The sequence below is a fragment of the Pseudochaenichthys georgianus genome, chromosome 16, assembly GCF_902827115.2.
Source record: "Pseudochaenichthys georgianus chromosome 16, fPseGeo1.2, whole genome shotgun sequence".
In the NCBI taxonomy this organism is placed as follows: Eukaryota; Metazoa; Chordata; class Actinopteri; order Perciformes; family Channichthyidae; genus Pseudochaenichthys; species Pseudochaenichthys georgianus.
In genome coordinates this window covers 31,305,980-31,332,444 of record NC_047518.2, presented here as the reverse complement: position 1 = coordinate 31,332,444, position 26,465 = coordinate 31,305,980, and the positions used below count along the sequence as shown (strand labels likewise).

The following is a 26,465-nucleotide window of genomic DNA, read 5'->3' as shown; positions in this document are numbered from 1 at the left end:
CTGTCTGTGTTTTTGCTGTTTTGAGGAGAGGAAAACAAATCAGACTTGATCATTTAAATAAAGTAGATATATATCCATACTAATTCCTATACCGTTTTTCTTCCCCAGGAGATATTGGCGTGTTCCTGGATTTCTTCTCAATAATATGGCTCGAATAACTTCAGAGTGTGGACATTTGTTCTTGTATAGAGACAAACATAATGCAAAAAACAATATTAAATACTGCTTGATTATATGAATCTCTGCATAACAATAATATTAGATTTTATACTTCGAAGGCAAAAGGACAATCATTATTATTATTCAAATTGTATGTGATGTGGTGGTTACTTTTCCATACATCATTTGGTATACTAATAGAAATTGTTATTTGTTTTACGTTTTACAAGTCTTACCTCTTCGATGTCTTCTTTCCAGTTGTCAACATCCATTTCTTCACAGAAAACATTTGTAAGAAGCAGCACACCCACTACAAGTTTAACTATCCATAGCATCAATCCGTGCGTAATTTCAATGAAATTCGTCTGTGTAAAAACCTAAAAATTGGATTTACAGATAATATTTGATACGTGTGTTCAGGTAGTCGGCACTTCGATTCTGGATTGTTTCTGAATCCTCATTCGCGGTGATGCGCCATTGTGCCACGGGACTTTTACGCATAAGGGCTTTTACGCACAGCTGGAGTGAATGATGTGGGTCGACTCCGCCAATTATTCTGAGTCACATGCTTCATTTTGAATCATATCTTTGATTGTACTTAACTTTTGTTTGCCTGATGGCCCCTCTCAGAGTGTCATATAGCGTGTTAGATATGATTGCATTATGCATATTACACAGTTTGAAAAGTATTTTAATGTAGCTGGTCGAAAAGAAAATGACTGCTTTATACTGATGGGTATTTAAATGTAAAAATCACACTAGCGTAATATTTCATTCATTATATATATTATATATGCAAGTTTAGCCATAATTTCAACAGTTTAGTTTCATTTTCAACAGCAGTCAGTCCGTGATTTTAAGAAGTATCCTATTATATCCTACTTTAGAAGAAAAAAACAAATATATAAATATATCGGATATATGTCGAATGTATCATTTTATGAGAATGGAGTAATGGCAGTTGTGTTATTATTTCATTATGATGCCTAAATGTTTTGTGTGTACGGTCACATGATGTTTGACATTAAAGTGATATATACTACACACAATATTGCAGAATAAGGCTATTTTACAAAATAGTTAAATACATTAGCTGATAGAGATTTTCTGAGACTATTTAACACCATATGTTTGCTCAAGGCATTAAGGGCCCCTGTGAAGTTTATCCGAAATGTGAATAATCCGTATTAATTTGTCGACCAATTGAGATCGCGTTTTTGAGTTTTTTAAGGCCGCGGGTCCCCGTTGGGCCACCGTAGACAGCAGCACGGCCCGCCTCCAACTCAAAAGTCAGTCAGAGTTGATGATATTAGGAAATCCGTCAAGCCATTATCAGAAAGAGTCAGCATTCTGACCTTTGACACATAGATACAATCTGTTTAACAAGTATGTTTGGCTCATATACTATATATTGAGTTCACAGTCACTCGGCCTGAGCAGAACATGGTTTTGTTGCGTCCAAAACCCACAATGTTGTGGCTCGTTGGTGTTGTTCTGACAGCTCATGTGAGTGAAGCTGCAGGGAAACCGAAACTGATCGAGGATGGGGCGGCCTGTGAGTCCATGGACTCGGCGGCGCTCAGCCTCCGGTCCAGTAAAACCTCCTCCCCGGACGGCCCGGAGCCAGGAGACCCCGCCGCCGCGTTCAGGGTTGCCACTCTGGACGGGGAGTTCTCCTACGAGCCCGGTGCTCAGCGGGGTTCTCTCATCATCCACGCCTTCTCCAACAAGTCTGCCTTCCTGGAGTGCCTGTGGAGCTCGGAGTCGTCCCTGAGCAGCCTGGTGGAGGAGCTCCCCGCCAGCAGCCAGGTGCTCTTCCTGTCGCTGGACGACTCCGCGGTCAGTGACGCTCTGTGGATGAGGGAGCAGCTGCAGAGGGTCGCCATGCGCAGGTTTGTTTGTTTGTTTGTTTGTTTGTAGCCTTTATTTAACCAGGTGAAAGCCCCTTGAGATCAAAAGATCTCTTTTTCAAGGGTGACCTGCACGACATTAGTTACACATGTAACAACAGAACAACAATAAGGATGACATGCAACATAATGTACAGGGTACAGTTTACAAAACTCTATTTACAGTGTCAGGTACCATGAGTAGGTGACCCGGGACAGACCTCTACCCTAAGGCACAGTGATGCGGGGATGTTTTATATATCAACGGGAGACTGTACAAGTTAAAACATATATTTAACAAAAATATATGTCTGATTATTTGTGCAAAATAGGCAACATCATCCGTTGCAAACATTTCTGAAATATAATTCTTAACCAAAATTATGTAACTTGTATTTGTTAAAATTATAGAGTAAAAGGTTTTTACAGATGGAATTATGGATATCTCTATGTATAACTCAAAGAAGCATAACACAAATGATGGAATAAAATGTTTTTTAAATTATACTATTAATACATGAACAAACCCCCACTGTTAACACATTTAGAACATATATACAAATGTTGTGCATGTTAAGGCTACTAAAGTGTATAATTCGGACTCAGAGTATGATAAAAGTATTAGATTTTAAAATTCCACACATTTTGTGACACTAGAACGTGAAATAATGATAAATAATCATGTAACAGTAGTTGACGACTTCTATAAAGACTATTATTTTTTCAGTGTGAAGTTTATCACAAATTTCAGTTAGCTCAACCCCAACATATTGGTAACCACTTTGACAAACCACGTTTAACATCCTGCCTGTTTCTGCAGCAATAAGGAGGTTCTGTCCAGGCTGCACTTTTCTCCTGTGCCGGTCTTCGCTCTGGGGAACTGGATCCCCAATGTGCTTTACTACTGGCGCTGCATGGGGCGTGGCTGCGTCTTCTCCCAAGTTGTTTTCAAATCCAAAGGTAAGAGCATCATTGGGAGTGGGACTATCCTTTATTTGTGTAATTTATACATCAAGTAAAGACACTATATCCCTCTCATAATCTATCTACCTACAACTGCACTATACATGTGTTGCTTTTCCTCAAATAACTTAAAGAGCAACTTGCAGGTTAGAAATACCAGTGAATAAATGTGTAGGAAAATGATGAATACACTAGATTTTCAAAAAAATATACAGAAATATACACTACAGTGACATCTGGCGTCGTTTTAGTAAGACATTTTCACTTCCGCATAAAAAAGCCTCCGCACGTGACCTCCCGCGTGTGACGTAACATGGGGGAGAGTGGTCTAACGTATGAATAAACATGGATCACAATCAGGGACGTGCACAGGTACGGGCTAATGTTGCCAGGGCAACGGCCCGTTTGGCCTTTTTGGCTGACCTGCCCCTCTGGAGAGAGCGAGAGTTTATTTTTATGTTTTCTGTTGTGGCCGAATCAACATGATAGAGGATCTCATTATTTGACCTTAAGGGATTTAGGCCTACACTGTGGCCCTAAAGCAACTGCTCCATTATCTGTATCAAATGCAGACATTGATGCCACCAAATGTCACAATAAAAATAGAAAGTACTACAAATAAACTGGAATTCATTTACATCTTAAATTATGAATATATATATACACAAAAAAAGGTTTACAAATATCCAACCTTCAAATTGCTTTTTTAAATCAACACTGCTCTGCACACTTGCTAAAGAACATTTGTCTGGAAATCTCAATTCATTTGTAGGGCTGCGTGAGTATGGCCAAAAGTATGGGAGTAAATCTCACTGTAAACTATTTAATCATCACCAAATTCTGTGTTATTATGACCGATCATAACTCAGCTTTATGCAGACATATTTAGCATGGTGTACAGGGCCGCTTCTTGGCATAGACGGCCGCCTAGGGCGCCAGATCTGGGGGGGGGCGCTGCGCTGGCAGCTCTGGGAGGGAAAAAAACATTTTGACTGTTTGCGCTCATCCTAATTTTCGGCCTTGATGTAACAACATTCATAATTAAGTCAAGGTAACACCCTTTTCACCCCAGTTACACTTGTATTTGCCCTGTACGATGGGCGCTGTAAGTGATGAAAGTGGGGGGTGTTGGCTTATCAGGCGTCCGCAGCTCACAGCCAAAGTGGGTGTGGGATCGAGCGAGAGAGATAAATGCAATTTATGTAAACAAATATTTCCAAGGCACTCTTTTATAATTATTGGGATAAACAGGTTTGAAATCATTTCAATGTATACTATAGGACAGTAAACCAAAAATATCGTTTAAAACTTGAGATACAAAAATATGCATAAATAAACGTTAACTAGGTAAAATAAGATATGAATGAACAACACAAATAAAATAAGCTGCATTTATTTGCTATTGGCTATGGTAGGTTATTGGTTATGTTCACATACTTATTTGATTATTAAAATGTAAACCAATCTTTTTCATATGGGTGTTTAGAGTTGTACCCCCTAGGTCAGGTCTCTAGTACCTGACCTAGGGGCATACCCCCGGACCCACCTAGAGGATGTGATGTCCTCACCCCAATTAAAACATGTTCATATAATACTGAATACATTTGAAGCCTTTGATGTATATGATTTATGTCAATACGTTTCTGTTTTTGTAGTGCATTGGTCTTTTGTAGAGATTTTTCATTTATTTTTTATATATTCTATTGTGTATTCCTTGGGATACTTTTATTTGTTCTACTGAACGACGGCACAGCAGAGAGAGGTTGGCGAACCCTCTATGAAATGGGCAGGTGTATGCTGTTAGACAGTAAGTTGCCAGACACACTGTGGAATTATGCTGTACAGACGGCAGCCTATGTAAGAAACAGGTGTTACAGTAATCGCACAAAGAAAACACCTTATGAGATGCTCACAGGCAAGAAGCCAGACATGTCCAAACTTCAGAAATGTGGATCTGTGTGTTTTGCCTACACACAAGAGAAGGGGAAGTTAGATTCCAGATGTGAGCAGGGCATTTGTATTGGATATGATAAGAACAGTCCAGCTTATCTTGTGTACTGTCCAGACACAGATAAGGTCCAAAAACACAGGTTGGTGAAATTCACAAACAAGACAGCCAAAGAGAAAGAAACAGACACCTGGGTCACACATTGAATGTCAGGACAGAGAGGTCAAGGTGTGCTTGACAATGAGGAAAATGTTGATGAAAAAATGGGAAATGCATCAGGTTAAAGTGTTCAAGGTGATGTTTCTGTGGCTGAATGTGAACAGCCAGGCACTGAGAGTGAGGCTAGAAAGAACCCACCTAGAGCTAGGAGAAAGCCAATGCACTTACAGGATTATGAGACTGAGGATACAGTAGACCAACTGGTAACATGTGTAGACTCTTGTTATAGAGCAGTTTGTGACATACCACACAATTACCAGGAGGCCATAGGGTCAACCAAGTCACAGCAGTGGATCAATTCAATGAATGACGAAATGCAGTCACTAGAAGAGATAGAGAATGACACATTCAAGATCACCCGGTTGCCTCTAGGCAAAAAGGCAGTGGGGGGTAGGTGGGTCTATACTCTCAAGTGCACCGATGGCTCAGACAAGTATAAGGCCAGATGTGGTGCAAAAGGTTACAGCCAAAAGCAAGGCCTTGACGATGAGGACACGTTCTCACCTCCAGCTGACGTGACGACTGTTGGAGCTGTCGTGCGAAAGGCAGTGCAGGAAGGTAATGGATGTGAAAGCTGCATCCCTGCATGCACCCATTGGTTGTGAGGTCTATTGGGAACAACCTGAAGGTCATGAGAACAAGTCAAGAACTGGAGAAAAGTTAGTGTGCAGATTACAGACGTCCCTGTATGGTGAACAGAGTCCTGCTGAGCTCTGTCGAAACACGAGGGAGAACACAACGAAACAGCGATTCTGATTGTGTGGGTCGATGATCTGATAATTGCTGCTAACAATGAGGAGGTTGTGAAAAGTGTCAAAATGGAGCTCACTGATTGGTTTAAAATGAAAGACCTGGGAAATTAAACAATGTTCTTGGTATAGATTTGAACCAGTCAGAGGGTCAAGTCACAGGAAAGTGAACACAATCCTCTCCAGATTTGGAATGCAAGATTGTAGAGCCAGAGAAACCCCGCGTGAGTCTGCACTTGAATACCCAGAACATGCTGAACACATGGAAGAGCCAAGGATGTGTAGAGAGGCAGTAGGACGTCTGATCTATTGGCTACATGCACTCGACCAGATTTAAGTGTTGTGGTCGGTAAACGTTCCCAGCACTGTGAAGCGCGTGTCAGGTATCTTAAGGGAACAGCATGTGGATTATGCTTTAAAAGGGATGACGCAGGTAGACTGGGCCTAATAGTCCACCGTGATGCAGACGGGGCCTCAGAGGCTACAGACAGACGTGGCACCACAGGGTGCTGTGCCCGTCTGAGTGAGAGCAGCTCTCTCACTTCATGGAGGAGTAGAAAACAACCAGCAGTTGCACCGTCTACCTGCGAGGCAGAATGCATGGCCTCAGCCTCAGCCAGCCAGGAGCTGCTCGAGGGTATTGACGAGTATCAATATGGGCAAACCAAGGTTTATGATGACACCAAGGAGCTATTGCACTTGCCAGAAATCCAGTAAATCGGCAGCGGTGCAAACATATCGATATTAAATATCACGTTATCCGAGAAGCTGTGAACAGTGGGAGGTATCTTTGGAATATTGTCCGACTGACAACATGGTCGCTGAGATAATGACAACCAGCCACTAAGATACAACTGAAAAGGTTTGCTCAGTATTTGTTTGGCCCTTAAAGTGCAAGAAATGCAAATATGTGTTTGTTTTGTTGTTTATTTTGTATTGAAGGCCAAATGGGGAGAATATTTGTTTTGTTTTATTCTGTTATGAAAATGTACCTCAATAAGCTAGGATCGAGTGGGGGTGTTAAATGTTGTACCATGATGTGCGCCCTTGCTCATGGTGTCCTGCAGAGGGCAGTGTTGTCTGCAGTGCGTCCAGGACGGGACATCACTGATATACCTTGCGCTACCTGTGGCCTCTACCTTATCCGGTCTCTCCTACCACGATATAAATATATATGCCTAATAAAGGCTAAAGAAAGCTGTCTACCACTGAGTTCTATTAAATCTCCACCGCAACGCACTCCGCCTAACATATACACACAGTGCAATAAGCTTCTTAGTGCAATAATAAGCTACAGGGACGTTAATCTAACGTCGGTAATATTAACTTTATTTAATACAACATTTACGGTACGGGGTAGGTAATTTGAGAAACCAGCTCGAGTGCGCTAGAATTTGAAAATACACAGCCGAAAAAAATCTGCCACTTCCTTACAGAGCCCCTCCTCCAACACACACGAATGCACACATGACCAATGAGGGCACAAGATACGTTTGTGCACAGATGGAAGGCTGACAGGCAGGTAGGCCATCCAGTTATTTTAGCCGGGCCGGCTAAAATGATTGGTCGTGCTTTTTACAGTACTACAGCTTCCACAGATGACATTTTTTTATGTATTTTTTGTCAAAGCACTTAAGATATTCATTGCTATCGGGATGTTAAGAGCATTCCATGGAATATAACAAAAAGTGAATCTCGAGCCGGTTTTTCAAACTTACCTACCCCACCTTTAATCATACAGCCCATGTAGTATAATATTTTACAAATGATGAATTACAGCAAACATGTGCAATATATCCATTATTACAGCTCCGTGGGATGGCAGTAAGGCGATATGGGTCCGTTCTTATTGTGCATCCATGGGTGAAGATAAACGCATGTAGTGCTGAACACGTAACATGAACGTGCCGGGCGGCGCGGTCCCGTGGGTTAGATGCGCGTTCATAATGCAGAGGGAAATAACTCTCAGAATAACGTTATTAGCATATTTTTACAATTTGAGGAACGAATGTTTTTAATAAGGGCTATACAAGTGTTCATACTGGGTTGTTTATTTAGTTAAAAAAAAATTATCCAACGAGTTACAGACCACTCTTTCCCAATGTTAGTCAATGGGAATAAGTGTTTCCGGGCCCAGCAACCTAAAGGAAGTGTAGTACCGCCGTTTGGCCACAACGACTATTCTCATCAGACTCCGGCGCACTTCCTGGGGGCTTGGGCATAACGGCCAGACAGAGGGGCTACGACGGCCATGGCCGTCATGGCCGGCGTGAAAATCCTACCCTGGTGTGAGGAGAACCAGTGGATAACAGGGCAGCTGTCTTGGTGAGTGACCAGCGTTAGCTACAGTTAAAGTTAGCTAACATCAGTCACATCACAACATTGTAAAGTTAGCTATCATATATCAGGCTATAACTAAAGTAGTATTGATAATATATATATAAAAAGCACTTTCTTTCAAGATAAGATCCAATCTTCCTATTCCAATCCCAAAAAACTATTTTCCATCTTCTCCTCCCTCCTGGACCCCTCCGGGACCCCCCCAAAGCCCCTTCCCCCTCCACCCTTCTGTCAAGCGACTTTGTTAACCACTTTGAAAAAAAGGTTGATGATATTCGCTCTTCTTTTTCTGACTCACCTTTACTCACCGATGGGTCACCAGACCCTCCTTTCACCCACACACTGACCTCCTTTTCCCCTCTCTCTCCAAGTAAGGTTCTTACCCTCATTACCTCTGCCCACCCTACCACCTGTCCTCTGGACCCTATCCCTTCATACCTCCTTCAGACTATCGCTCCTCATATTCTACCGTTTCTCACCCATTTCATCAACACTTCTCTAACTTCTGGTCACTTTCCAAACAGAAACAGAAACCCACTCTCAACCCGTCTGATGTTATAAACTACAGGCCTGTCTCTCTCCTCCCGTTCCTGTCTAAAACACTTGAACGCGCTGTCTTAAAAACAACTCTCCTGTTATCTCCATCAGAACAACCTTCTGGATCCGCACCAGTCTGGTTTCAAGGCAGGTCACTCCACAGAAACTGCCCTCCTTGCTGTCACTGAGGAACTGCACACTGCTAAAGCAGCCTCCCTCTCCTCTGTCATCATCCTTTTGGACCTGTCTGCTGCATTCAACACGGTGAATCATCAGATCCTCCTTCGAACTCTCCAAGAACTTGGAGTTTCAGGCTCTTCACTTTCCCTCCTCACCTCATACCTCAAAGACCGCACCTACAGGGTTACTTGGAGAGGGTCGGAGTCCGACCCTTGTCAATTAACTACAGGAGTCCCTCAGGGCTCTGTTCTTGGTCCCTTCCTCTTCTCCTTAATTGACAAGGGTCGGAGTCCGACCCTTGTCAATTAACTACAGGAGTCCCTCAGGGCTCTGTTCTTGGTCCCTTCCTCTTCTCCTTGTACACAAACTCGCTCGGATCTGTCATTAGCCCGCATGGTTTTTCATAATACTGCTACGCTGACGACACCCAATTAATCCTATCCTTTCCCCGCTCAGAGACCCAGGTCGTCGCACACATCTCTGCTTGTCTAGCTGACATCTCTCAGTGGATGTCTGCTCATCACCTCAAGCTCAACCTTGACAAGACTGAACTGCTTTTCCTTCCGGGAAAAGATTGTCCCACTCTTGACCTAACAATCAACATCGGCACCTCTGTGGTTTCCCCGACTCAGACTGCAAGGAATCTGGGTGTGATCCTAGATAACAACCTGTCCTTCACTGCAAACATAGCTGCTACAACCCGCTGCTGCAGATACACGCTTTACAACATCAGGAGGATACGTCCCCAGCTGACCCAGAAAGCGACGCAGGTTCTGGTCTAGGCTCTCGTCACCTCACGCCTAGACTACTGCAACTCCCTCCTGGCTGGTCTACCTGCATGTGCCATCCGACCTCTGCAGCTCATCCAGAATGCAGCAGCTCGTCTGGTCTTCAACCTTCCTAAATTCTCCCACACCACGCCCCTCCTCCGCTCCCTTCACTGGCTTCCAGTAACTGCTAGAATCCACTTCAAGACAATGGTACTTGCGTACCATGCTGCTAATGGATCTGGCCCTTCCTACATCCAGGACATGGTTAAACCGTACACCCCAGCACGTGCACTCCGCTCTGCATCAACCAAACGGCTCGCTGCACCCTCGCTGCAAAGGGGAACCAAGTTCCCATCAGCAAAAACACGTGGGTTTGCTATCCTGGCTCCAACATGGTGGAATGAGCTCCCCATTGACATCAGGGCAGCAGATAGCTTACACACCTTCCGACGCAGACTGAAAACCCATCTCTTTCGACTCCACTTCGAGCAATATAACTATTAACAAAGCACTTATATACTAATAAAGGACTGGCTTACCTAAAGCCAGTTGAGTAGCACTTGAAATGTTTAGCTCTATGAAACCTGATGTACTTATATGATTCTGTTTTCTTCAAGTTTGTATTTTGTTGGTCGAACGCACTTATTGTAAGTCGCTTTGGATAAAAGCGTCAGCTAAATGCAATGTAATGTAATATAGTAACGTTACTGGCAGGACTGTTGATACTGATCCATAACACAAACTAATGCGCAAGTATCAGCCGTATCTCGCGTTACCTAATGCAACTCCACACTACGGTGCTGTGTACCGGACGGGAGACGCGAGATACGGCTGATACTTGACGATCTGGCGGAGAAAGGTTGTGGAGCCTCCGTTGATATGGCGTTGTAAATGGCTTGATGGAAAGCAGGTGTGTAGTCGGGGAGGATGCACAGCTGATTGCAGCAGGTGAGTGGAGGTTGAGCCGGGAGCTGAGGTTACCTACTGTAACCCCAGCTTCTATGAGTAAATGGCGCAGCCCTCTAAGGCTATCGCTATTGGGTTATCCCCCTGCGCCCCCGCGCAGCACTGAAACACTTGTAGTCCACGCCCACCCGCTAGGTGGGCCACCCTCGGGCCTCCTTCCGGTATAAATAGGAAGGGGTCCCGGCAATCTGCTCCCATACAATATAACTTTTCTTCTGCTATTCGTAGAGCCAGTGGGGCCCCGCACTTAGAGGGCTGCGCCATTTACTCATAGAAGCTGGGGTTACAGTAGGTAACCTCAGTTCTATTTCGTATATGGCTTCGCCCTCTAAGGCTATCGCTATTGGGTTAAGGGCGAAGCATGATGTAGTCTGCGCCCCACTGGGTCCGCCCGGCAGTAGAAGCACAGACAGACCTGCTCAATAACACCCCCCTGCCTGTTGTGCCATGCGTAATGGCGCATCACTGTCCCTGGAATATAGCAAAACATGCCTGTCTTCCCGACGGGGTCAAGGCTGGGAACAATACATACCGGCCGCTGTGAGAAAGTAGAGACGAAGCTCTCACCTTGTCCTGCGATCATAGAGGGGGAACAGCAGCTCTCTGCGTATCAGACAGGTAGGAGAGCGCCCAGCTGGATCCCTGACGTCACTCACTCTGATCAGGCACTCCGTACAATGTGTGTCAGAGGAAAAAGGAACATCCCTCTCATCAGAGGGGAAAAGGGCCGAGAGGCAGGAGAGAGGCGCACAGCTGGATCCCTGACGTCACTCACTCCGACAGGACACCCAGTACAGGGTGCGTCAGAGAGGAATGGGAGACATCCCTCAAATAAAAATGAATAAATGAACAGGGGGAAGACCAAGATGCAGCAGTGCAAATATCTTCCACTGACATTCCTCCGTGCAACGCCGTGGAGGAGGAAATTCCTCTGGTGGAGTGCGCCTTGATATTCTCCGGGGGCTCCACCCCGGAGGAGACATATGCCTGCGCCACAGCCTCACACAGCCAGTGTGACAGCTGTTGTGCCGACAGAGGTTGCCCGATCGAGCGCTCTCTATAATGCACAAACAGGTGCTGAGAACGGCGCCAGGCCGCCGTGCACGCCACATAGCGAACATAGGACAGCGCGCGCACCGGACAGAGGAGATGAGATGTGGCTTCTTCCTCCGATTTATGAGGAGGCGGAAAAAACCCATCCAGGGTGATCACTCTTGACCTAAAAGAGCTTGTGATGACCTTTGGCATAAAGGCTGGGTTAGGACGTAACACAGCCGAACTGCCATCCCCTTGGATCCGGAGACATGACAGAGAGAGCGGATAAATCACGCACCCTTTTTGCTGATGTTAGAGCCAAAAGCAGTACTACTTTGGCTGATAACATTTTAAGGGGAACCTGCTCTAAAGGTTCAAATGGGGCTTTGCATAGTGTTCGTAACACCAAAGCCTAATCCCACTGAGGCGCCAGTGCGCGTGATACCGGTCTGAGTCTTCATACCCCTTGCAGAAAATGTTTCGTCAGGGGGTGACTGAACAACGTCCCTGCTCCGAAACCCACGTGACAAGATGATATGGCAGCCGCATATACCTTGATTGTGCTGAACGCCAAATTCCTGTCCAACAACAGCTGGAGGAACGACAGCACGTGAGGCAGGGGGCACGTAATGGGGTCCAGGCTTCTTTCTACACACCAACGCTGGAACGCTGCCCACTTGGCTGTGTAGGACGCTCTGGTAGACGCGGCCCTGGCTCCCTGGTGCGTACAACATCTTGAGAGAGACCCAACCTCTCTAAGTGTTCCCGTTCAGGGGCCATGCCCATAAGTGCTGGCCTATCACTGGGTGACTGTAGATCGCTCCCTCCACCTGTGAGAGAGCGTCCCCGAGCCATGGAATTTCTCACGGCCTGCCTGACAGCGTACGCTGTAGGCATGGAAACCAGGAAGCTCCCGTGCGCTCCGGGGCAATTAGGATCACTGACAGCCGCTCCTCCTGCACTCGGTCCAGGAACCGAGGAATCAGCGGGACTGGTGGGAAGGCGTACAGCAGTTCCCTGGGCCATGGCCGATGTGCGAACGCGTCCACCCCCAAGGGGGGGGTGGTCCCGTGCTGACAGGGAGAACCAGAGGGCGCATTGCGCGTTTGGCGAACAGATCCACCTCCGCCCTCCCTAACCGGCTCCAAACCTGGGCGATCAGCTCGGACGGAGGCTCCAGTCCCCCTGGCGAGGACCTCCTCTGGACATGAGGTCTGCCCCTTTGTTCAATTCGCCGGGCACATACAGTGCTCTGATGGAGAGCAAGTGTGCGCTCGCCCAGATCAACAGCCGTCTGGCTGATTGATGTAGGCTGCCGCGGCTCTGTTGTCTGTGCAAATCAACAAATGCTGATTCTGCAGCAACATGCTGAATTACACTCCGTACTGAGAGCAATTCCAGCACGTTTATGTGGAAGGACATGTGAGCCGGCCACTGTCCTCCCACTGCCTGCGACATGCACGTTCCTCCCCAACCTGAGAGAGATGTGTCTGTGAACACCGAGATGTGTGACGTAACTCTGCCCAGGGACACACCCTCTGACAGGACGTGGGGACTTTTCCAATAGGTTCAGGCTGCGGCCACACGAGGACGAAAACGGCTAAACGCATAGGATTAACGCAAACGCAATCAAGCTTCCGTCCACACGCAATAGTTATCCGGATAGTGTCTGTCCACACGAGACCGCTCCGTTTAGCTCCAACCGCTGGAGAAGCTGTAGTACATATGCAGGAGCCTGTACGTGGCGCTGTAACTTCCTCCACAAAAGCAGCGAAGAAGCATGGTTGTCATGGTTGCCCTTCTGTTTATTCTCCGCGGTGGGGGCCGAGGGAACCGGGCAGAGTTTTCCGCAAGTCAACGTGTATTAAAGTTGAAATCTTCCGGACAAAATTATAAAAGTGCCGGTCAAAGGTCTTCTTTGTTATTTATTGAGCTTTAAAACAAATGAATAACGACTCTATATTATAATAATAAAATACACGGAGCCTCTCTTTTTCCTCCCTCTCTTCGGACAGCGTCAGTGTCTCTCATGCAGCAGCTGATCCAGTAATCAGTGACCTGGCCGACTGTAAAAATAAACATATTTATAACTAGTTTAGGTAGTTTGAGAGGTAATTAAAATAGCTAAGGGTGATCTGACTTGAAGTGTGTGTTTTGCTGCAGCGGGAGGAGCTGCAGGTGAGCAGAGCTGCGTGTCTCCGTCCTGTCAGATTAGACTTCACTCGCGAGAGAAAGATAAATAATCTGAATTCAGGGTGCAGTTTACTTTGACGTGGGGGTGAGCAGCAGAGGTGGGGAGAGGCGGGGCTATTGCCTCATCATTATTGCAACTGTAGCATGGTCAATTGCGTCCGGAGCACGATAGCAACTCTGCGATCCGCCATTGTTGTTGTTGGTGGCGAAACACTTCAGCACTGGCGCGGGGTAAGCAGAGGTGAGCATAAGAGGTGGGGAGAGGCGGGGCTATTGCGCAATCACTATCAGTGATCTGAAAATGTTCGGATAGGGCGTACACACGGAGCCGTTTGACCCCCCAGAGAGTTGCGTATGCCTTTCTATCCACCTTGGGACCCGTTATCGTTTCCTCAGTCGTTTAGTGCCGTATTCGGTCGTCCTCGTGTGGCCGAACGGTCTATATGACACTAAACAGTAACGCAAATGACAGAATTTGTCCTCGTGTGGCCGCAGCCTAAGTCTGAACCCACGGACAGAGGGATGACCACTACACTCTTAAAACTACTGGGTTAAAAAATAACCCAATCATAACCCAGCTGCTGAGTCACTATAGGACAGAACACGCGCTGGGTTGTCTTAACCCATATGCTGGCCTGGATCATTTTAACCCATGTGCGGGGTTGTTTATTTGACCCAAGCTAGTGATTGAAATTAACTATATTGTTGGGCTAAATAGAATATAATAATAATGTATAATAAATTATCTCCACACCGTATATATATAAAAATGCATTTATTGATAATTTGAACAGCTTTGGCAAATCGCCAACATTCCATTTCCACTATAAAAGAACAATGCATTTTAGCACAATACAAATTCAATATATTTAACTCTTAAATAAATAAAAAAACACCTTAAAAACAGTGCTAGGGCCTTGAGAAATATCTGTGTATTTTAACCATCACTTATGAGTGAACACAATTTTCAGGAACAGTTCTGCGTATTAATTTAACACATGGACCATAAAGACCCAATACATATAAAAGTATAAAACAACATCTACGAACAGTCCTTCAACTTGAAGCTGAACAGTAACAAATCTGTCAATGAACACAACAGAACACAGATGTAAAGCAGCAGGATGTAAACAGAGGAGAACTGTGTGTGTGTGTGTGTGTGTGTGTGTGTGTGTGTGTGTGTGTGTGTGTGTGTGTGTGTGTGTGTGTGTGTGTGTGTGTGTGTGTGTGTGTGTGTGTGTGTGTGTGTGTGTGTGTGTGTGTGTGTGTGTGTGTGTGTGTGTGTGTGTGTGTGTGTGTGTGTGTGTGTGTGTGTGTGTGTGTTAAAGTGCAACTTTGTTGGTAGGATTAAACTGCCAAAAAACACCCTGGGCTTCAAGTTCCCCTCATCCAGGCCCATCAACACTTTCTGGGTGAAGTCGAAAGTGTTGACCAAGTCTTTTGGGTAGCTCAGATGCAGGGCAAAGGTCAGTGCAAAAAGCAGGATGAATGCGTCAGCCAGTGTGGGGAGTTGGATAACTCCGTTACCCTCAATGACAACAGCGATGCTCTCTGGGCAGAAGAGCGTGGTGTCTGTTGACCTGGCACTGATCATGAGAAGTCCGACCGCGATGTCCTCTGTGTCTGGATCATCAGACTGCTCCACCTGATGACAAGAACAGATAAACGTTACCCAAATTGCCTCTCTCAGAAATGTGTTTTCTGAAAAATACATCAGTGACATATCACATCAAATAACCGTATGTTTTGTGCATAATGTGGGTTTAAGGAAACGCCTATTAGCATTGCACAACATAATGTTACAGCACCAGAAACGTCAGCCTCCAAAATAACCAATCAGTTGCTTTCAACAAAAAAACATTTATAACCTTCATAAGGGTAGGATTTATTTTATCACTGTATTAGACTGTTACTATTAGCTAGTTGTACCTAATAAACTGGCAACTGAATATGTATTTACAGTATAATCTCTCCCTACTACACATACAAAAAAATATGGGGAACACTAGAGATTATTTTGTATTGAACACTGATGCTGCAGGAAATAAAGCCCTCTCATGATTGTGTATTTTATTAAATCACGTGAGCCCATTTTTTACACTGAAACCTAGAGCTTAATTTCAAATAAATCCTAAAGTAGAAATCGTATTCAACACCTCTGAAGTGTTGAAGTAAAGGGAGATTATGTTCAACATGTCCATTGTGTACCTTACAATAATTACAATTGTTATGGCAATATTCAAATCTTGGAACTAGAACCTGAATGGGATGTGAGCAACACGAGATATAATGTTTGATTAACAACCAGGCATGAAAACGGGTCAGGGGTGAAAAAGGTGAGAAGGATATTATCCCTCTAGGGGGGTCCGGGGGCATGCTCCCCCGGAAGAACATTTTGAATATTCCATATTTTAAAGCATCAATCTGATGCATTTTGAGATGCATTTTTTTGCCAACCTGGGCAGAGCTGGAGAAACTTAACTTCAGCCATGAGTCAAAAATATTATGACCTCCTTACTAAGTATTATCAGGGATGCAAACTCATCAGGTATGGAAAAGGTGACGAGGACCCGAGCCCCCCGAAATATCGGCTTTAAAATGAGGAATAACAGAGGATTTTAGCAGTCAAAACAACTAAAGCAGCAGTGTTAATAATAACAGAAACGCTAAAGAGTCACATCTAATAGAAATATATAAAAGCATTTATTTTAATTGTGTAGCAGTCAGTTTATAATTTTGGCAGCACTGTTGAGCATTTTGAAAATCTATTGTCATGCAAGGCTGAGTCTTTCTATCTTTATGGCATCTGGTGTAAAGTAACTAAATTCATAAACTCAAGTACTATACTTGGGTACAATTTTGAGATACTTGTACTTTATTTAAGTATTTCAATGTTTTGCTACTTTGTTCTTCTTCTCCTCTACAGTTCATAGGTAAATGGTGTACTTTTACTTCACTACATGTATTTAATACCTTTAGTTACTTCACAGATCTGGATGAATGATGTGAAATGTAATCAAGTGTTGAATCAGACTTTAGTTCCACCTGGAGTAAATCCACAAGCTACCCGGCAGTATACAAATTCATTCAAACTAGCTGCACCTTTACCAGCATTGAGAACACTTTCATGATCAATCATTATAAAACACATCATATATATTATTCTGAAATGGACCAATCTGCCAACCCAGTCTCACGGCATTTCGTGTTCACCAACACGATTTTTAATCTATTGATTCGTGTTCACCAACATGATTTACCCCTTTTTTTCGTGTTGCACAGCACGATTTTAAAAGCAATGTATTTCTACTAGGGCTGTCAAACGATTAAAAATTTTAATCAGATTAATCACAGCTTAAAAATGAATTAATCATGATTAATCACCATTCGAACTATGTCCAAAATATGCCATTTATTTATGTATATTGTTGTGGGAATGGAAAGATAAATGAAAGAAGGCGGATATATCTGTATATATATATCTGTATCTGTTTATTATAAAACATTTCTGCATGTCAAAATGAAAGACAACCCACACACCTATCAATCATCAAACCGTGGGGTCTTAATTCATTACGTGTTGATTTCTACCAACGGGGGAGTACTTCAGGAAAGTCGACAGGGGGGCCTAGTGGAGTACTTCGTGACCACAGAGTGTGAACGTTGTGATCAGCTGTTTTAGCGCAGTTCTCCAGTGAAGGGGGGAGTCTCCCTCCGCAGCCGGTTGGCGTAGTTTTGGCACAGTTCCGTTGTACAGACCGACGTTAACAGCAGCCCTGTATGTGCACACGGAGACCGACTCTGTCGTCCGGTGATCTAACCGCCTTCTGGAAAAGCTTCACAAGTACGTCGGTACGCAAATGCGCTTTGTGACACAAGTGACGGTACGCATTTCAGATTACGCACATAACCTGTGTACCAGTTATGTGCACCCCTGTACCAGAGCCATATTATTACTATTATATGGCTCTGCCCTGTACTACAACAAAAGTATTCTCCGTCGGGACTTCCTGCAACAACACCACGCCGTTATCAAAGATGTTCTATTGAGAAGACGATCACTACGTGACAAAAGTGTTCAAAACCGTGGCTACTGAAATCAATCTTACTAACGGCTGTCTGTGCAATTTACTCCGCGCGAGTTGGCAGACTTTATTTTTCTTACTTTAACATCATTTTTCATAAGCCATTTCTTGGTATGGGTGTAGCCTACCCCAGCCATACCCTGGCGCTGCCACTGGTGGCACGTATGGGGCGGGCCATTCTGCTCATGCGTTAAATGCGTTAAATATTTTAACGCAATTAATTCAAAAAATTAATTACCGCCACTAACGCGATAATTTTGACAGCACTAATTTCTACCGGTAATGTGTTTCGTGCCTGCAGGCTGCAGCACATCTTTTTCTCCGGTCGGGTCGTGGAAGACCGGAAGCTGTGTGGTTCATAAAAACATGTTCTTACTCAATATCAAGCCACAGTTATTGCTTTTATTTTAAAATCGTATAATTTCGGACTTTTGTTGTCGTCTGTGGAAAATAAATGGGGCTCAGAGCCTCAGGATACTGAAATCTGTATTTTTTTAAATCTTTTTTCCTTCTAATTTGTTATTCTTTTCAAAATAACACTGTTATTTACTCACCAATAACACACAATTATCCTTGCGTTTAATTCCATAATCTCTGGCTTTTTCGGCGTATGTCAGGAACTGAATTTCAAAATAAATATAACCGGAAACAGACGTAGGCATTTCGAGCGATTACCCAAGATCCTCAGCTATGGTTTTAAGCTCGCTGATTGGATGTGTTAGCCGCAATGCATGCTGGGATTTGGTGTTTATATTATATGAAATCCGGAAAACATTTTAAAAGTATAAAATAATACTTAATTCCGAGTGCTCTTGCTTTTCTCTTTGAAAGTCATCACATAACGGCATTGTAATACACGGTTCGGCTGCATTACATATTACAGATCTGCCGTAGTACTTTATTTAGAGAGCCCTGATGAGAAGACCTTTGGAAAAACTGGAAGAAATGGCGCCGAAACTGAATACTTGACGTGGATCATAAATATATCAACAATTAAACATCTTCAATTTCTCTTCACACAATACGTCTCCTTGCAGTATCAACACTAATTCGGCTGACTTTTACATTTGATCTAATTCATAGATAGGTTATATTTACACCATAACGGTGCACAGCTGATATAAAAGGACTGTAGTTTTTAAAGATATTACTAATTTTCTTTGAATGTAAATACTGAAACTTCCGGTGGGGCAAGATGGAGTAGGCAGTGTCGAATCTAGCTCCCGTAACTTTTATTCATTGACTATTTTAAATCCCCATAGTTTTGTCTTTGGCCATCTCCAGGTGGATAAGTATTCCTCTCTGAACACTCTGGTGCTGGATTATGGCTGCCAAGCAGCAGAGATCGGGCAAGAAGGAGCAGTCTTCCGTGCCGGCGGCAAATGGCGGTGACTTCAACATGACGGCCTTGGCTAACCAACTGGAAGAACACCGGAATGCTATCTCTGCGGATTTCAAGGCTACTATATCTACGCTCGAAGCCAAGCTAGACTGCATTCAAACCACAGTCTCCGATCATACCCACTCAATTAATTCGCTTGAATCCAACACTAACGAACAAGACGGACGCATACAAAGTTTGGAATCGATGTGTGCTAAACTAGCTGAGAATAATACTAAGCTACAAGCTAAATTGACGGACCCCGAGTCTCGCAGCCGCCGTAACAATATCAGGATTATTGGTCTACCTGAGTCCATCGAAGGGCCTCACCCCTCTTCCTTCTTTTCTGAACTTCTGGCTGAAGTCCTTGGTGACAGCGTTTTTGAGTCTCCACCGGAGTGCGACAGAGCGCACCGTACACTCTATCAAGCCAGGACCGGGTCAGAGACCGAGACCCGTGGTTATCAGGCTCCACAGATTCCAGCAGAAAGATAAGATCATCCGTGAGGCCAGAGCTAAGAGAGGCAAGCTGCAGTACCGTGGGACCCCCATTGCAATCTACGAGGATTATCCTTCTGAGATAGTGGAACAGCGCAGGGAATACCAAGAGGTGATGTCTGAACTTTACCAACGGTGCTTCAAGCCCGCACTACTTTTCCCGGCGAGGCTTAACATCACACTGAAGGACGGGGCCAGGAAGAGACTTTCCTCCGTTTCTGAGGCCAAGAACTTTATTGCAGCTAAACTTAGAAATGTATTTATTTTATTTAAGAGATTTATTAAACCAGGAATGTATTTATGAGATGTATTATACAAGAGATGTATTTATTTTATTTAAGAGATTTATTTGTATTTAAATGCGCAAAGGGAAGATTACAGCTGATACACTTGCTACATAGCGGTGGCGCTGCAATACCGGGTCGATGCGTGGAGTGAACGGGGCAAGCCCCTCTTTCAGCTCCCAGTGCTAAAAATCCATTTAATATCTGATACGTCCCCTATACGGGGACTATATATTAAATGGATTTTTAGCACTGGGAGCTGAAAGAGGGGCTTGCCACGTTCACTCCACACATCGACCCGGTATTGCAGCGCCACCGCTATGTAGCAAGTGTATCAGCTGTAATTAAATGAGTGATATTCAGAAGAACTAGGAACGACTATGGAGCTGAATGTGTGTGAAAAATACAACTGAAACCAGGTATGCGTTACAAAATAGTTGTATTCAAGATAACAAGTTCATTCAAATGCACATGATTATTTTTCAGGGGCCCAGTAAAGGCAAAAGACAACAAAAGAAAAGCTTCCGGGGTAAAGTTAATTAATTTCCGTTTAATCCTACTTCACCATGTGGCAGGGAGGATAGGTTTATAATCTTAGCTCGCCATCAAGGTCCATGAAAGGTCATCAGGTGCGGCAAGCACCTGGCAAAAGCAAATATATCCAAACAAAAAACCTGACCTGTAAAAGGTCACAAGGAATAATTAGTATCTTCCCTTTGCGCATTTAAATACAAATAAATCTCTTAAATAAAATAAATACATCTCTTGTATAAAACATCTCAAATACATTCCTGGTTTAATAAATCTCTTAAATAAAATAAATACATTTCTGGTTGTACAACATTTCTATATCCATTTCTATACAAAACATTAATCGGTTTACATTCAGCCAGTAAACAACAAAGCAATACCTCAGGGCTGATAGCCAAAAGCCCACAAGGTTACACTTAAAGTAATTGGGATCAGTGAAGACCCATGCATAAGATATTTCTCACTAGCAATAATATTAGCAGCTAACGAGAGCTATCTCAATGTAGATTTCCTATTGAAAATGCTAACCGCTAAGCTAAGTTAGCGGGCACATTCCGGGCATTTTTCAATAACATTACACATTTTAAATACATTCTACCAATACAAGACTCACCGCTGATTGCAGCAATTGTCACCAAAACGTTAATCTGTTTAGGAATCGTGGAGGAATCCCTGTGTAGTATGTAGCATCAACGTAGCAACGTAGCATCAACGTAGCAACCAGCATCACAACAGACCAGTAAAGGAAACGGAAGTGACCTGGCTGCCATTTATACTGAGCTACAGAAGCCTGTTAGGATTGAACCTGGGTTACACTATGCTTTGCTCCCACAATGCAGTTCGGCTAAGCGTGACGTCACCCCATTCAAAGTGCATGGGCAGAAGCGTTAACACCATATACAGTCTATGGTTAACACACGCAGCTGTGTGTAGTGACGTTACGCTATGCCAAACTGCATTGTGACAATCAAATCATATGCATAAATCCGGCAGCCGTCGGTACCGAGGGGTTCTTGTTCACGAAACTTTGTCTCAGGGCTTCTTAACATTTATAAACCAAGATAAGATATCAGATTAAAGCTGAAATTCCACATATTATAGAATTATTAATATCATCACTGTGCGTTACATGTATTTGAAAACGCTGGGGGGTATAAATTACCTTGTAGAATGAATAGTCTAGTCAGTGTTTCAAGTTAGCTTGCTTTTACAAACATGCAGAACGCACGGTTATGGTACATTGTAGTGGATAAAATGAACGTAAATCCTCATAAGTTAATAAAACATGCGGTAACAAAAAGAAGAAAGAAAACGCACCGCCGGTGTTCCGGTTTAACTGGTTCCCAGATCAACTGGTTGACAGATGTGGAGGCGTGGCCTTCGACTGAAATACACATTTCGATCGCTTCTTCTGTCGTTTACATAAATCTGTTGGTATATTTGGCTGGATAGGAACACTTTGATGCACATTCAGTACCAGTGTGTGAGGTTGTGGTTACGATGGCCATATCCGGACGCGAACAGCGAGGACTACAACAAGAAAAACGAGTTGACTGGGGATGTCTGTTCAAAACATTGCGAGCTCCAATAAATTATTTAAACCAGCTATTGTTGCCAGACTTATTACTGAATATCGTTCTTAATGTGATACCAAGTCCATCTGAGACCTGTGTACACCTTCAGACAGCCTCCAAGTGAAGCACACGTTCTTTACTCACAGTTTGAAAGCAGCGTGGAGAAGTCTTCAGCTGTGTTAAGCTGTGATCCGCTCGAATAAATCCTTAAAACCAACTATTGTTGCCCGACTTATCACTGAATATCGTTCCTAATGTGATACCAAGTCCATCTGAGACCTGTGTACACCTTCAGACAGCCTCCAAGTGAAGCGTACGTTCTTTACTCAGAGTTTGAAAGCAGCGTGGAGAAGTCTTCAGCTGTGTTAAGCTGTGATCCTCTCAGGTAAACTGTGATTCGCCCATGGGAAAATGGGATCCGCCCAGATTAAACTGTGTTACATCTTCTGTGGCTATCTACCAGCGATCATGTTTAATATGAAAGACACACACATATACATAATACATCCCATATAAAAACGGCATTCTGCAGCACTCATCCAGATAAGATATGACTGTTAACTCGTTTTGCAAAGATAGCAGCAGAAATGTCATTGCTGCATGTGCAGGGATATTAGACTTTAAAATGCCGATGGGTCATTAATGTTGGTCTCGGCAAACAATATTAGGAATTCTCTATTCAAACATAATAATTCAGTGTGCATCGACATGAAAATAACAAAAGTTCATGCTGGACTCAAACCCGAGTCCCAACAGCCAAAGTCACTCCAGCCCTGCGCGTTATGAGTGCGCCACGGATCAACACGACGTATCAAACCACCACACTATAATATTTTAGATTAACCTTGTTAAAAAGTTCCAGAAAAATGCAACCCGACCATCATTTATAATGTGACCGAATGTATGTACACTTTAAGCCATATAATATACATATTATAATATACTGACTGAGGTCTGTATCAAGCTTCATTAAGACCCACCGAGATCAGATATCCTAGTTTATCAGCCTGCGAGCCCACATTTTGTTGTGATAACTGTTAGTTTTACTGTTGTATCGTGTTGATCCGTGGTGCACTCATAACGCGCAGGGCTGGAGTGACTTTTGCTGTTGGGACTCGGGTTTGAGTCCAGCATGAACTTTTGTTATTTTCATGTCGATGCACACTGAATTATTATGTTTGAATAGAGGATTCCTAATATTGTTTGCCGAGACCAACATTAATGACCCATCAGCATTTTAAAGTCTAATATCCCTGCACATGCAGCAATGACATTTCTGCTGCTATCTTTGCAAAACGAGTTAACAGTCACATCTTATCTGGATGAGTGCTGCAGAATGGCGTTTTTATATGGGATGTATGTGTGTGTGTCTTTCATATTAAACATGATCGCTGGTAGATAGCCACAGAAGTCGTAACACAGTTTAACCTGGGTGGATCCCAGTTGACCCTGAGCGAATCACAGTTTACCTGAGAGGTTTAACACAGCTGAACACTTCTCCACGCTGCTTTCAAACTCTGAGTAAACAACGTACGCTTCACTTGGAGGCTGTCTGAAGGTGTACACGTGTCTCAGATGGACTTGGTATCACATTAGGAATGATATTCAGTGATAAGTCTGGCAACAATAGCTGGTTTTAAGGATTTATTGGAGCTCGCAATGTTTTGAACAGACATCCCCAGGCCCAATCAACTCGTTTTTCTTTTTGTTGTCCTCTCTGTTCGCGTCCGGATATCGCCATCGTAACCACAACCTCACACACTGCTACTGAATGTGCATCAAAGTGTTCCTATCCAGCCAAATATACCAAAAGATTTATGTAAACGACAGAAGAAGCGATCGAAATGTGTATTTCAGTCGAAGGCCACGCCTCCACATCTGTCAACCACTTGATCTGGGAACCAGTTAAACCGGAACACCTGCCGCCATTTTAGGTTCGACTTTTCCAGAAAACTATTGCAACACAAACGTTCCACTTTGAGATATAACTTAAAAACAATATAAAAATACTGTCTTACACGTAAGTTAAATCGTTTTTCAAGTGAGGCAGATATTAAATGTAGGCTAGCTAACACGAGCTCAAATCAAACTAACACACCATGCGACACAAAGTGCATTCGATGCAGAAATGAATAACACATCATTTAAATAGCCTACTGTGCAAAGGCAAGACGTAACTCACCAGAGTTGTGCGGCCAAAAAAGGATCACGATTCCGGCAGTGAGAGCACGGTGGGCAAAGTATTCTTAAAAGTTTGAGCGATTTCAACAGAGGCGAGGAGATAATGGCGGGCGGACTCTGGTGAAGCATGTGGTGAAGGATAGAAACATCTCGGCACGTCGGGGGCGGAGCACATACGTGATGACGTCAGACCAGCGTCAGACAGATTCTGTAAAAATGTTTGAGTACTATTACCAATATGATCCAAAGTGGTTGAACACTGTATACACAATAAATAAATCAGTTCAGTCATCAGAAAATTAGCGGTGAATTAACTTTTTAAATGTTTGAGTTAAAACAATCAATTTTCTTTCAGAAGCTTTTAATGTTCGGTCTTACAGTGTGCAAGAACACTGGTAATTCTGTGAAATCACTGGCTGATTAGTGGTTTTGAAAAATCACTGTGGTTGTAGTGGTTTTTCAAAGTCACTTACTAGTGATTCAATAAGTTACAGAATTGTATAATTATATAAATATAGGTAAAATATAGTGATAAATACATACCTTGTGTTGTGAGAAATGACAAAAAGATGGTTCCAGAATGATTCAGAAGTGTGAAAAGTAATAAAGCAACCTCTGGGTTAAAAATAACAGCGCAGCAGCATGTCTGTGAGCCCCGCCCCCGCACGAGAGGAGAGAGATCTCTTTTTAAATATATTGAAAGTTAGAAACGGAGATGGTTCGATAACACGTGCAAGATAACGTTTATGTAGCATTTGTTTATTGTCGAAATATGACATTTCATAACGGGATAAAATCAAAGTGAATGACCTGCTGCTGCTGAAGGCATGGGCAAATATAGGTCCTTTGGCTAATTTATAAAGTAAACCTTAGCATCTCACTAGCAGGGCAACTGCAATCAGTTACAGCTGCCCTAAGTCTGTAGCCAAGTCTAATAACACCAGTGTACACGTTGCTTTGTCAATACAGATATTTATTTGTTAATTATTTGTCTTTACTAGTCATAGGCTACACCTGGTTTATCGTAGCAAGCAGTGGAAACTCCCCTCAAGAAGCGACAATTGCCAAGGGCGTTGCAACCCTCACTCGCACCACGGAAGGCGAGTGGCAGCTACTGTAAACCTTCTCACTCTGGCATCTTGTGGCAACTCCCGTTGAGCAGCGGAAGATGCCTTGGCAAGTTGTGGCATCGGTGGCATATACCGGAAGTACTTGCCACAGATGCCACAGAGTAGTGGCATCTGTGGCATATGCCGGAAGTACTTGCCACAGATGCCACCGAGTAGTGGCATCTGCCGGAAGTACTTGCCACTGCCTGCAGATGCCACTAAATGAGCCAGGCCCTACTGCAGGAACGAACGCTAGCTCCGGTCCTTTCCCGTGAGGGAAACTGTGGACTCGATGTCCTGACAGGCTCGAGTTTGTGCAACCTGCACAAACACAAGCTCACCATGAATACAAATGTGTGAAATGCAATGTAAAATTACCGAAAAAATACCCAGCTCACTAAATCACAACCGCTCAAACCAACTACAAACTACTACGCGGATTGGGCAGAGAACGAGTCCGAGAAATTTGCTCCCCATGTGACGTAATATGACGCGTTTTGACGTATGACCTTTCTTCTGAATTCCTGCCCTTATGTCTTGTAAAAACATATCAAATCCTGCATTAACATTTTTAATTGTAATTTTCAGGCAAGGTTAAGCTAAATGTAGTTAAAAAAAAAACCTGCAAATACTCTTTAATACTGTCTTTACTTTGCCCACAATATTGTTGCTTTGTTTTCCTGTAAAATAGGTCTTTGAAGGAAACATCCCTGAAAGTATCCTGTAACATGAAAGAGGCGAGCAAGTTCCTATTTTTAAATCATTTTTAAGTTGTTGTTTTTTTCTTCTCACAGAGTGGCACATGCCTATAATCGTCAAGAGACTTGATGCTCGGTACGATGGCTCTCAATGCGCGGGATCATAGGACGTATCT

At 43.5% G+C, this 26,465-nt stretch overlaps 1 protein-coding gene across 2 annotated transcripts in view; it reads left to right on the top strand.

The window, feature by feature from the left end:
• The first annotated feature begins 1,445 nt into the window (after positions 1 to 1,445).
• LOC117460960 (uncharacterized) overlaps positions 1,446 to 26,465 on the top strand; it is a 49,118-nt gene continuing 24,098 nt past the window's right edge. For both annotated transcript variants that reach the window (XM_034102614.2, XM_034102613.2), the window contains exons 1-2: positions 1,446 to 2,051; positions 2,869 to 3,008. In XM_034102614.2, coding sequence (XP_033958505.1) covers positions 1,603 to 2,051; positions 2,869 to 3,008 — 589 coding nt within the window. In that variant the 5' untranslated portion in view covers positions 1,446 to 1,602. The remainder of the gene's footprint in view (positions 2,052 to 2,868; positions 3,009 to 26,465) is intronic.